The following is a 12,573-nucleotide window of genomic DNA, read 5'->3' as shown; positions in this document are numbered from 1 at the left end:
ATATCCACAATTAATCTCTCTTGGCTTACCCTTTTTTCTCTAAAACAAAAAAAAATCCACACTCCACCCCCACACAAAAAAGGCCAACATCTGCAGACTGCAGCTGCCAAACAGCCCAAGCCCACAACTACAAAGCCTAACCAACCAAGCCATCCCTTTCCCCATTTCCACAAGGCACCCCATAGCACCCAAACCCCTCTCTCCGACACTGCGAGACCCGAGCGAGCCCCCCGAGCCCACCATGTTCCGCCGAGCCACCGGCCTCCTGGCCCGACCCCTTCTCTCCTCCGCCAGAGCTAGGGCTCGACCCTTCTCCACCGATCTCCCGGTGGCTCCAACCGCGGACGAGAACTTCGTGGAGGCGTGGAAGAAAGTGGTACCCAACTTGGAACCTCCCAAGACCCCCCTCTCCTTCATGCAGCCTCGCCCTCCCACTCCCTCTTCCATCCCTTCCAAGCTCACTGTCAATTTCGTGCTCCCCTATGCCTCTGAGCTATCAACCAAGGAGGTCAGTCTCGCCCGATTTTGCTTCCTGGGTTTGGTTTATTTTGATTTGAACTTTCCTGATTCTATTTCCTGGGGTTGGTTTAATTTAGCGTAAATTTATGTGGGTCGGGTTTATTTTGATGTGAATTCAAGTGAGTTTCGTTTTAATTTTGATTCTGACGTCGATAGTACGCTTTTTTTGTCAATGTGAGGGATTGTCTTTTGTGGTTTGGTTTTTTTTGTGAGATTTCAAATGGGTTTGCAATAATTTTGATTTAAAACGTTTAGTATCTCACATTTGTTTGTCTATAAGTCGCAAGCTCATTCACTTAATCTAATAAAGTGATCATTGTGGGAAATTGGGTTTCTGCTAGTTTTGACTTTGAGTTTAGATTACACATTGTGCTCTATATGAAACACGGTCAATTTCTCGCTTTTAATAAAGTGACAATGTTGAAAAATTGACATGCGCCTAGTTTGATTTTGAGGTTGGATTACCATTTCGATTCTCTTAGGGCTTATCCCGAGAGAAAATGGTAGTGGGTTGGGACTTATCCAAGCCAAAGAATGAAAGACATAAGATAAAGAAAAGAAGGTAGTAGCTTTGGTGTGAGCACCTGCATTCCTGCATGCCATAACGTTTTCTATACCTGTTTGGCATTGGGGTCATTGGGGTTCAATACTTATATAGAATTATCTGGAAATGTTTTTTGTTGGCCACCTTTAGCTGAAGAACTACATTGTTTCTCATGTATGGATTTTGGTGGTCATTGTATTATCAACCATTTGTTTTTGTTTTTTGGATGAATAACATTTGTTTTCTTCTCTCTATGAATGCTCCTTTCAGGAATCTTCTTGGTTGAGATATTTGGGATCAAAAAATACATAACTGTTAAAATCAAATCAGTTGTCCTTTATCACGATGGCAGTCTGTACGAGTCAGTAGAGTTGCCTAAGCATACAACCAATTTTGATAATTTTGAAGTCCTTAATTATAGAAACAAAATGGGCACAATATGCTGATACCATTTGGCACCATTACTTGCTGCCCCCATAACTTGGTTGGGATAGAGCTCTTGTACAATATGGTCCTGCTTACCATAGTGCTTCTATTTTGTAAAGATGCAAGCAGTATCTGATATAGGTTCAAAGGGTGTTGCATTGAAGAGAAGATTTTGAAATGATCAAGAATGTATCAGTTATTTTTCAATCAAAAGTCAGAGAGAAAACTTTCATTTAGAGACTGAAGTATGCAAATGATGTCTGAAGTGAGTTTCAAAGAATAATTTTGTTGAAAAATTATGCTGCTATAGCTGGTGACTGTCTAGGTTTAAGGTTTTAAGTTATGTTTCTTAAACTTTTTTGTTTTTTGTTCTCAAAACAAAAACATTAACAAACAACCCAATACACAAAAACTCCTATAAACACAAAAAAAACTCACCTTTAAAGTCGCATCAAAATCCGTTTCAAACCCAAAACAAAAAGCAACCCCCAAAACACATTAACAAACATCTATTGGAAAGAGGACTTTTTAATTTCTTAGACTTGGAGCAGAATCATAGCTCCAGTAAAATCTGGCAGAAGGCTAGGCTGAATGTAAAGTCATCTGTTTTTGTTTTTGTTTTTTTTAAAAAACTTCTGTATTGCTTAGACATGACAATGTTATTGGCTAGATTTCCCTTAGAACAAAAATCAAGTTCTCTTACCACTGGTTGTTGTGCTTTATCAGTCTGGATACCAAGAAAAGCCAGCTGTGAACTTCTCCCTCCAGTTACAAAGAAGTTCATTATAAATCAATACTAAAAGCGATCTCAGGCTAGCTATTTACACCAGTAATTATAGTAAACTAAAAAAGAAATGTACTATCTAGCCACACACACAAAAGAAGAGGAAATTTATCCTTGATTATCGTGTGGTTTTCATCATTTTTTTTCTTCCTATAAGTTAGAACTTGCTAGGTGTCTACACTCTAGATTATTGTCTTCTGATACTAATGTCAATGTGTTATTTTGGTATTTTGTTTGGTAAGGCTCACGAATTGTGGAATAAGCACTCCAAAGTGAATTGTGGCTTAAATTAGTAAATTAACTAAGCTTACCCTTTTTTTCGTTTATAGCACATAACACTAAAATTTATTGAAAACATGGTTTTGACCATCAGCTTAACGCATTTCGGTTTTGGTGGGTTCGATAGAAAATGAAATGAGATGAAAAGCTACCTTAGCCTCTTTGATTTGTCCAATGAATATGGATTTAATCTGCTCTCAGTTGATCTTACTGAGTTTGGGCTACAGATATTGGTTTTGGTGAGGCATCTTCTGCAAGAAGAAATCAAATTTTAGGTTCTTTTTTTTTTCTTCTATATATATATAACTTTTGAATCTGGTGAAAAGGATCTACTTTTGGTTTATGTAGATTGTACCTTGGTAAGAATCAAGGTTTAAGCCTCTGTTGGCAGTCATGATCAGGTGGCTGCCAGTCACTACAGGCAGGTGGAATTGGATGAGTGGGCATTAGATAGACGAGAAAGATTTAAGAAATTTTGTGGCAATAGATAGTTGTTGCCCACAAATCCATAGTTACCTATCATTACAAAGATTGTTTACACTTTTCTATTGTAATTCTACCATTTCTTTCTATTTTAAAAGAGAGTCCTTTATATAGTTATCAACAGGGAACCGCATATTCCTAGTATTTCCTTTAAGAAATGGTATTCAGAAAGTGGGACTGTGAGTAACTTTCTTGTGGGTTCTGTTGGATGTATTGAAATTCCTTTGTCTTCCATGCAAGTCGTGATTCTACAAATTTTCCCCATGAGACAAACATTCTGTGTGTTTTCTGCTTTCCTCTGTTGAGGGTTAAATAATCTGCAGCTAGGTGTTAAAGATATTTTGGTACAAAATTTCCTCTATTAATTTCTCTTAATAAGTAAATTGCTAAAGTATGTTGTAACTATAATGTTATACAAATCCTTGTTCGTATTAACACTATGAATCTTGGTAGAACTAGTCCTAGCATATTATTTAGGCTTAGGATTTTCACATTAATTTCTTGGGACCCCTGAATTTTATATCTCTACCTTACTTACATATAGAAAAATGTGGTCTTCCCACTCCTATTTTGCTCATCTTCCACCGTCTATAAAAGGGATGTTGATGATACTTATAGTGCAATTTACTTCCCTTGTGCCTTAATTTCAGTAGTTTTTAGCAAACCATGGAGGTGAAGAAAGAAGTTTGTTTGAAAATGTAGGTCAATGAACTCAACTCAATGAATCCTCTTCCCCCAGAAGAGTTAATTGGAGGGTGTGTCATAAGTTTCAAATCCATTGGGTGCATGTCTAACATACCAATCAGGGAAAAGAGAAGGAGAAGACGAAAAGAAAGTGTGCTTGGAAGATGTAGGATTTAATGAGGGAAGGATCATGTTATGAAAGAGTTATATTGGCATCAACCTTCCTTTTTTTTTAATTCTCCTCTCTCTTCTCTCCTCCCATACTCTTAACTATAGTCGAAAAGACCTTTGCCATTCTTGTGTAGATGCTTTGAGGAATGTTTTTTTCTATTTGTTGTATATTATACATGTATATATATCCTTTTAGTACGAGTGACCACAAAATGTTCTTTATTCATGCATGCATTTCTTAAATAGTTCACTAGGATGTTGTGTCTCCCATTGTTTGGTTCTCTTCTAATTGAAAGGAACTTGTATTGAACTTGTTTGGATTTGTAACTTGTGAAATTAAATCTATTTTAATTTTTCCGCTTGAAGCTCTTTTGGCTAAATCGCATTTGAATTATGATGCACGCCTATTGATTACACTTACTATTTTGTTCTTTGGAGAGCAAAGACTGCGTACACCTTTATCTCCTATCACATAAGTCGAGAATTTCCAACTAGCATTTTGGAATTTTACTTAGGATTCAAGTGGTTGCTTAAAAGTGAAATAAATTTGTGGGGGCTTTTAATAATGAACAGTTCAATAACCATAGCTAATGATCGGCCAGTATAATTATATTGTTCATGGTGTAGAATCATGTTAAATGCTTTGAACAGCAACATGACCCATTTCGAATGCCATTAAACTCTGACCAGAATACATGCATTTCAACATGTTTAAGTGGATGAAGTATACATTAACACTTTCGTGGAGTGCATAATACTTTTATAATGCACCTGAAGGAAGCTTTCTTTCCCCTCATTATAACTTTTCATGATTTTTGTGTACAGGTCGACATGGTCATAATACCAGCAACAACTGGTCAAATGGGTGTTCTTCCTGGACATGTAGCAACAATTGCAGAGTTGAAACCTGGTGTCCTGTCAGTTCATGAAGGGAATGACGTGGCAAAGTATTTCGTCAGCAGTGGCTTTGCTTTCATCCATGCAAACTCATATGCAGATATTATTGCCATTGAGGCCGTGCCGATTGACCGAATTGACCCGAGCCTTGTCCAGAAGGGGCTTGCAGAGTTCACTCAGAAGCTGAGCTCTGCCTCAACTGACTTGGAGAAAGCTGAAGCTCAAATTGGAGTTGATGTGCATAGTGCTCTCAACGCTGCTCTCACAGGCTAGTGTTGCTGATCTAGCCATTTTCTCACTTTTTGCTTCTTTAAGGCTGCCCAGTGACACTTTGATTTGTCTCCTGGAGCCAATGTTACTCAAAACATTTTGTTCTTGTATTTCTGTGTTGAATGTGAAATTGGTGGAAATAATCTCTGAAATATTTATTCTGGCATTCAGAAAGTTGGAGCAGAACTTCCATGGAACAAGAGATTTTACCTCTATTCTTTTGTTTTGTTCTCATTTTGTGGGCAACTCATTGATTAATTAACCTGTAGAAGTATCATCCTTATCTTTTTTCGTCCTTGCTTCTATTTTATCTCTCCTAAAGTTGATGTGGCTTATCAATAATCAATCTCAGATCAAATAGTGATTTTTAAAATTACATCAACTTTGAAGGATAAAATGATGATTATATAGCATTACTGATAAATTAAACTTCATGACACGCGATTTGCTACCACTATCCTTTCAAACTACCCTACAATTTCAATTTAAAGTGTAATTGCCATTTAATATTGTCAACTACTCAATTCAACAGTAGCTCATGTAAAATCTGATCGATTAATTCCAAATCTGTCACTTTCAGGTGGTTGTGTTTTCTTTTTTTTTCCTTCCTTTTGGCCAACCGTCCAAGTTTGAGTTCCTTGTTGCCAACAAAAACTTGAAACAATCAAGTATTAACACGTTTAAACAGGACACAACATGACATGATGCTTTCTAATTCTAAATTATGTGTTTGTTATGATTTTACACTTGTTTATGTAAATAAATAACATAAAAGAAATTTACAAGCTCACATAAGTCTCAGCTGTTACTGTCATTAGGCGTTTCATACAAGGGAGATGATAGTTATAGTTTGATTAAATATTACAAGAAAAATAATATTACTATATTCACAAAATAAAATATGAGGAGATTATTTTACAAAGGATATAGTTTTCTTTTGAGTTATAAGTCTAATAAAAATGATTTAACAGAGTATGTTGCATCTGTTCTTAGAACACGTGATTCTCATATACATTGTATCTGCTCTAGTGACAAATGTCAATTTAATAAATTAATTTATAAATTTTTTTTTTTTTTTTTGGTTGTCATTTTACACATCCAGATTAAGATATAGGGTAAAATATTTAACAATGAAATCATGATGATATGTAATATACCAGAATCCTAAAAGAATTTAAAGAAATCTTATGCACATGTCTAAATTGATTTCCTTTGATTAAATAGAGGAAAGGAAAACCACTAACTTTAAAAACCATTGACTAATTTTTAGTAAAACAATTAGGGGGCCATCTCACTAAAATAAATACCATCAACATGTAATTATAATATAAATAGAAAATTAGTAGTAAAAAAATAATATTAATATTAATATTAATTTTCCCATTGCATTATTATTAAAATAAGACCATCACAACCGGTCTACCGTGGCAAAATCTCAACTGTAGATGCCACTAACCTCGTAGGGTGTGCCAGCTCCAACAACATAGATCAAGGAATTTCGTCTCTCTTTTTTTATTATTATTATTATCAAACAGTTGCCACGTCGCACGTGCAATAATTGTGTGTGCTGCGCTGGCGCAGGCAGACAGAACGCACGTGTGGCACGCACTGAGGAAGAGACACGTTAGAAGCTGACCGGGCGACACGGGCATTGGCCGTGGGTCCGCAAGACAAGGACCTATAATGGGCCCACTGTCAAAGTAAGAGCCAGCACGACCGTGCGTCAGGTGGGTCCTACTTTGGTGGTTTCTGAGTGTTGTGGGTCCCGAACCTACTCAGCTCCAAGGTTGTTTTTGGAATTTTAGTTTGTTTTTCTTTTGTTTATATTGGGGTTGTGGGGCCTACGGATTAGTTGGACACTGAATTGGGGAAAGTAAGGGCTATGATGTGGTCCGGGGACCGGGACGTTGAGTTGTGGAGAGATCAGATGTGAGTGGGTGTAATTAATATTTTTGTTAATATCAAATTTATTATTTTTAGTAAGTGATAAATATATAATAAAAATATTTAAATGATAAATATTATGTTACTGAAAGTATTATAAATTTTAATAAGGGACAATATAAATATTTAATAATCGTCTTATTATGAAAATAAGATATAAATAATTTTAAAATATCTTAAATTTTTTAAAATATCCCAGATTATTTTTCATTTTATCTGGAATCTTCAAGAGTAATATATTATTCTCATGAAAAAGTAAAATTCAAAATTATTATATTAAACTTAACAATTGAATTATCGATTTTTATTTATTTTTTTCCCATTTTGTTGTGGGTACTATTGTGATTTTTTCTTCTTTTCATAGATATCCCGGAGGATTTGATAAAACTCATTTCCTGCCCACAATGTTTATCGTATTTCAGTTTTTGACACGTGTTTTCATGTTTATTGTTTAACAGCTTCGGTTGGGTTACCTTTCTTAAAGTAGCCGAAGATGTAATGGAAGCACATGTCTCTCCTAGATTCTCCACTCGTGTTACTTTAAAAGTATTACTTGGGACTTGCGTTTGTTTCCTCAATTTTTCTTTGTAAGATAGATAACATTAAAGGGTCGATTTGTTTAACATCTTAGACAAAGTAATATAAGTTGACACGTGTTGAAGCAGAATGAGGACGGTGAGGTCGATGATGGAACTCCTTATGCAAAACAAGTGAGAAGTCGTCAAAAAGCCCTAGGTCTCGAAGGATCGGGAGCACTCCAACATTCAAATTAATAAGGGCTCTTTTTTATAAAGTAAAGCTAAATAAAAATGGGTAAGTATATTTTTGTGAGTACTTGGTAAGGAGCCTTCCCTCCTTTTTAGATTTGTCGCTTCCATCATTACTCTCTAGAGTTTTAAGAATTCCCACCAATAGTTTGTTACCGACATGAATATCCCTTCGTGATAATATTAGGGATGTGTACTTGGTGTGAGTAGGAAGTTGAATAAGCTAGCAATGTGGGAATTGATTATAAAGTGTTGCACCTGAGTGAGGGTGTACTCAAGTCTGAAGCTGCTAGACCGGTCAATCAGTTTTTGTTTTAAATTTGTTGGTATGGGCATTTTTTAAGGGTTCTCTGAACTTCTTAACAGTCAGGCCTTAAGGGGTTTATCCACGTTTATTTAAAAATACAGTTAAACGTTTAGTAAAAACAAGGTTCAACCTTTAAAATTTTGTGTTTTTAAAAATATTTTTTATTACTTATCTCACAAAAATGTGAACTTTTTTTTTTACGTTTTCAAACTATTATTTTTTTAAAAATGCACTTTCAAATAGAATACTTTATACGATTTTGTTTAAAAATATGTGTTTGATAGTGAGATTGTGGAATCAAACAAACTCTAAGACAACTCAAAAGACCACTAGAAACGCATTGACAAGTTAATAATTATAGTTTGATTATTAAGAGTGGAGATAAAAGGTGAATACAAGAAGATTCAATGAAGTTTCCAATACATCCAAATGGGCATGACAAAGAGGCTTGCTACAATCTCTATGCTCTAGCCACATCCCACATGCTAACTAGGTTTAGGGTAAACATGCCTAGGAAAAGGAAAAGATTCCCCCTCTATTATTCTTTTCTCCTTTGAAATTAAAGAATGCTTAGTCCTTTAATCTACATTAATCTATGTAAAAGAGCCTAGAACAAACAAAGGAATCTTGTGAAAAGAAAAGGTTTTACCATCTTTCAAGAGAATCTTGTAGTTACAAAATCCCATTCATCGAACAAGGAAATGGTTGTAGGGAAAACCTTTCCTAATTCCTAGACATTGTACATAATTTTGCCGACAATCGAACTGCCGAGAGATTTAGTAATTCCAACAATAAATATAAAATAATTAATAAAAATAAATATACTTTAGTCTCCTCAACTAATATTCATTTTTTATTTTGCCCTATAAACGGACCGATGTGATACTTACATATATCAAATTATAATTTTGTTGCAATTAAGTAATTTTTTTTGTCATCCTTTCAAAAATACCCTAATTTTCTTAAAAAATAAAATAAAATATTAATTAAAAAACTAATATCAAAAATCAAAATTTCATGTAAATTCTTTCTATACTAATCGAACTTTACTTTATGTATTTTAATATTTAATCAAAAAATTTAAAGAAAATTAAGGGTACTTTGGAAGAATGACAAAAAAGTGGTTAATTGCAACAAAATGGTAGTTCTATGTACCTAAGTGTCACACTTGTTAGATCATAAGACCTTTTTTTTTTTTTTTTTTAAGTAACTGATAGTTCAAGAGAGTTAAGTATATATAACCCTAACTAATATGAGTCTATATGTCCAAACAAATTTTACGTTACAGGTTAACCCTATATGGCTATATGGCTACAATGACTTTCTTGCTATCCAAACAATAAATTTACTGAAAATCCTAATCTAAACTAGAAAGTAGTCCAGATGAAGCCAACCCAATTAATATATAGAGACCATAAAAGGAAATGCCAAAGTTCATGGATGTACAACAAATACCCAACACAAAAGGGACCAATTCTGAAAATCACTGCAGAAAAGGGAAAAAGACAAAGACAAAAAAGCTTTTTTAAAAGAGAGATGCATGTACTTGAGCCAATAGATTCAATCCCACTGGATACTAAAACCACTAGTGGGCTTCAAAAAAAAAAAAAAAAAATCCTTTGTTAATGCTCATAATTGTAGTAAGAGCTTTTTCAGGAACTCCCATGAACCACAGATTCAACCAATCAAATTATAATATCAAGAAAAATGCTTGCATTTAATTGGAGCAGCCCACAATTCCACAGTAACCCAAGAAGCACCTGATTCTGCCAAGTCAAGAGAGCCAAGTCTTTTTATATATATGCCTCCTCTGCTTCTTCACTCTCCTCCCTCCTACACATTAACGTTCAACTCATCTCTTGGAAATTAAGCCTCTTCGTCCGTCTCAGAGCTGCTCTGGAATCTTCATCCCTGTAGTTTTTTTTCTTTTTTTTTTTCATTATGAGATCAAGCATGATCCATTATGTGGGATGTGAAGATCATTTCAACGAGCCCCACTTTCTTGAATCTTGTTTTCTTTGCCGGAAACCGCTTGGAAAAAACAGTGACATCTTCATGTACAGGTGAGCTTCTATGTTTCTTGTTTGTTTGATTGTGATTTTCCTACTGTTCTTGATGAGAATCAATGGTATCAGATCCATTTAAAGATATCTATTATTATAGAAGTATGAAGATCTAGAAAATGGTAATCCTAAATATATATAGATTCGATTTTGGATGCTGAGATTACTTGGATTCTGATGGGTTTTATGGGAAATTTTGCAGAGGGAACACACCTTTCTGTAGCAAAGAGTGCAGGCAAGAACAGATAGAGATTGATGAGTCAAAGGAGAAGAAAAGCTGGAAACTTTCTTCCTTCTTCTTCATCATCTTCTTCTTCTTCCAATAGAGCCAGCAGAAAACAAGACACCAAGGATTCTACACCAAGCAAGACTGTACGGTCGGGTGCTGTTGTAGTGGCCTAGTTTCTACAAGGTGGCTGCAGAGGATTAATTAATAGTGATCTTTCCATTTTTAAACAGGAAGAAAAGAACTTTCATGTAAAAAAAAAAAAAAACAAAACAAATATGGGGGAAAAAGTGGGATGGATCTTGTAAAGGGATGAAATGAAGATGGTGGATGGTGGTGGGCATGCATGAGTGTGTGAAAAAGAAGCCCATCTGTAGAGAGTTTTGTTTTGTTCCCCTTGGTGGATGAAGAGCATCCAAGTGGGGGGTGTAGGCTGGTTTTGTGTAATGAGAGATCTTTGTTTACTTTTTCCTCTTTTCCTAATAGTTTTTGGCCAATGATGCATCAAATAGATTTTGCATGATTAATGATCTTAATCTGAAATTCTGTGTTTCTTTTTTTACTTTTTTTTCCCCCTTGATTCCCCCATTTATAGCATAAAAAATTAAGATCGGGATTGGTTGCAATTCAGATCATAGTCAAGGCAGCGCTCGGACAATTCGAGACCTATTCGAACATAAGATTTTGTTGTGGCATACGAACAATTTGAAATTTATTGTCGGAGTCTTGATTGATTTCCTTTTGTTTCTTGCTTCAATAATTAGTATTAGAGTATATGATTAGCTATCGTTGTTAATACGAATGTCTTAATTTGACACGTTTGGTTTAATTTTATCGCTTACGAAAAATTCAACTTAAAAGAAAACGACACACATGGATTATCTTTTGAGTTACTTTTATGTGAACATCATTATTCAACTCAAAAAGGGTTGGCAAGAAAGAAGAAAGAAATGGAAAAATAAATAGAGAGCAAAAAGTCTTTTTCTTTTTTTCTTTTTTTGGTTGAGTGGGGGAATAAAGGTAGGCTACTTCTTCAAGCGATGGAGCTTTGTACAATTGTACTGCATACCCACTTTTGGACGTATTGACGACGTGTCGTACTTTTCTTTCTTACAACCTCGATACGATAATCAATGATAGATAAGCAGCCGCAGTAGACCTAAAAGTCTCATTTTTCAATGCACTTGCCCACCTAACCAACGTCACTTTTGCTCTACTTTGGCTGCTTCTGCCGTTGAGAAATGATTTTCTTTTACTTTTTCTTAATTTTTAAAATTATTATTAAATTTGTGCGACTAAAATTCATCTCCACATATTCAATAATAATTTTAAAAATTAGAAGGATAAGAAAAAGACTAAAGAAAGATATATACACGTCGTAGTTGCCGTAGTAAAATTGAGGTATGTTGTACTAGGTCTGGTGGCACAACCTTGGATAATTGCCCTCATCAAAATTATAGGGGGGTTGCGTACGTTAAAAAGTGTGATTTTAAATAAAATTATAAAATGGGTGTTTGTATTTTTTAAAAATTATGATTTGAAAATGTAAAAAATTATGCGTTTTTCAATCGCAAGCAATTGGGTGAGTCTTTAAAAACACATGATTTTAATGGTCAAATTACAATTTTAAAGACTAAATCGTTGTTTTACCATGCACTTTAATTGTGTTTTTAAAAATTGTATTTTGAAATTACAAATCCAAACAGACTTTTGGAGGCCGAATATGGCCTTTAAGTAACCATTAAGGGTGATGGTTTAATGGCCTAAGAAAATTTTCAAGTGGTCAGGTACTAGGATGTGGGTTTGAATCTCCGCAATGGAGAATTTCCACATATGCCTAATTAGTATTAGCCACCTTTGATTTTCATTGATGTCCTGATGGACCTGGCTCCGGCTATGGCTTAATTAGACTTGAGGTAGCGCATGTGTTTCTCACCGTCTAGGTCCCTCCTTTTGGTTATGATAGCCATAATTGGTCTCTCAGGCCTACCATTTAAAAAAAAAAAAAAAAAAGGTTTGGGTTTGGTTGCTTATAGACTTAGGGTCTATTTAGGATTACGTTTGAAGGGTCTAAATGTGCTTTTAACACTCAAATAGCATGTTTGAAGAAAAAAAAAATTCGTTTGGTAAAAAAATTAAAAGCTATTTTAAGAGTTCAAAAAGCCTATAAAAATGGTTAAAAAATACTTTTAGCAAAAGCTTAAAAACT

The 12,573-nt window shown here is 34.7% G+C and overlaps 2 protein-coding genes across 2 annotated transcripts; both read left to right on the top strand.

Annotated features, from left to right (window-relative positions):
• The first annotated feature begins 124 nt into the window (after positions 1-124).
• Positions 125-5,291, top strand: LOC132167725 (ATP synthase subunit delta', mitochondrial-like). The gene is made up of 2 exons (XM_059578751.1): positions 125-508; positions 4,716-5,291. The coding sequence occupies exons 1-2, from the start codon at positions 242-244 to the stop codon at positions 5,058-5,060; spliced, it is 612 nt and encodes a 203-aa protein (XP_059434734.1). The 5' UTR covers positions 125-241; the 3' UTR covers positions 5,061-5,291.
• Positions 5,292-9,752: 4,461 nt separating this feature from the next.
• On the top strand, positions 9,753-10,839 carry LOC132162540 (FCS-Like Zinc finger 3). Its single transcript, XM_059572786.1, is given in 3 exon segments — positions 9,753-10,138; positions 10,341-10,446; positions 10,448-10,839. Coding segments are annotated over 3 exon segments (321 nt in total). The 5' UTR covers positions 9,753-10,016; the 3' UTR covers positions 10,541-10,839.
• Positions 10,840-12,573: the final 1,734 nt, after the last annotated feature.

The sequence above is a fragment of the Corylus avellana genome, chromosome ca1, assembly GCF_901000735.1.
Source record: "Corylus avellana chromosome ca1, CavTom2PMs-1.0".
Taxonomy (NCBI): Eukaryota; Viridiplantae; Streptophyta; class Magnoliopsida; order Fagales; family Betulaceae; genus Corylus; species Corylus avellana.
Note: the sequence above shows the minus strand (reverse complement) of the source record. Positions and strands in the feature narration are given on the sequence as shown.

What these genes read in the sequence shown, in the direction of transcription:
- LOC132167725 (XM_059578751.1), top strand. Translation starts at nt 242, where the DNA reads ATGTTCCGCCGAGCCACCGGCCTCCTGGCCCGACCCCTTCTCTCCTCC. An exon ending in CTGAGCTATCAACCAAGGAG is followed by an intron (nt 509 to 4,715) that starts GTCAGTCTCGCC and finishes TTTTGTGTACAG; the next exon opens with GTCGACATGGTCATAATACC.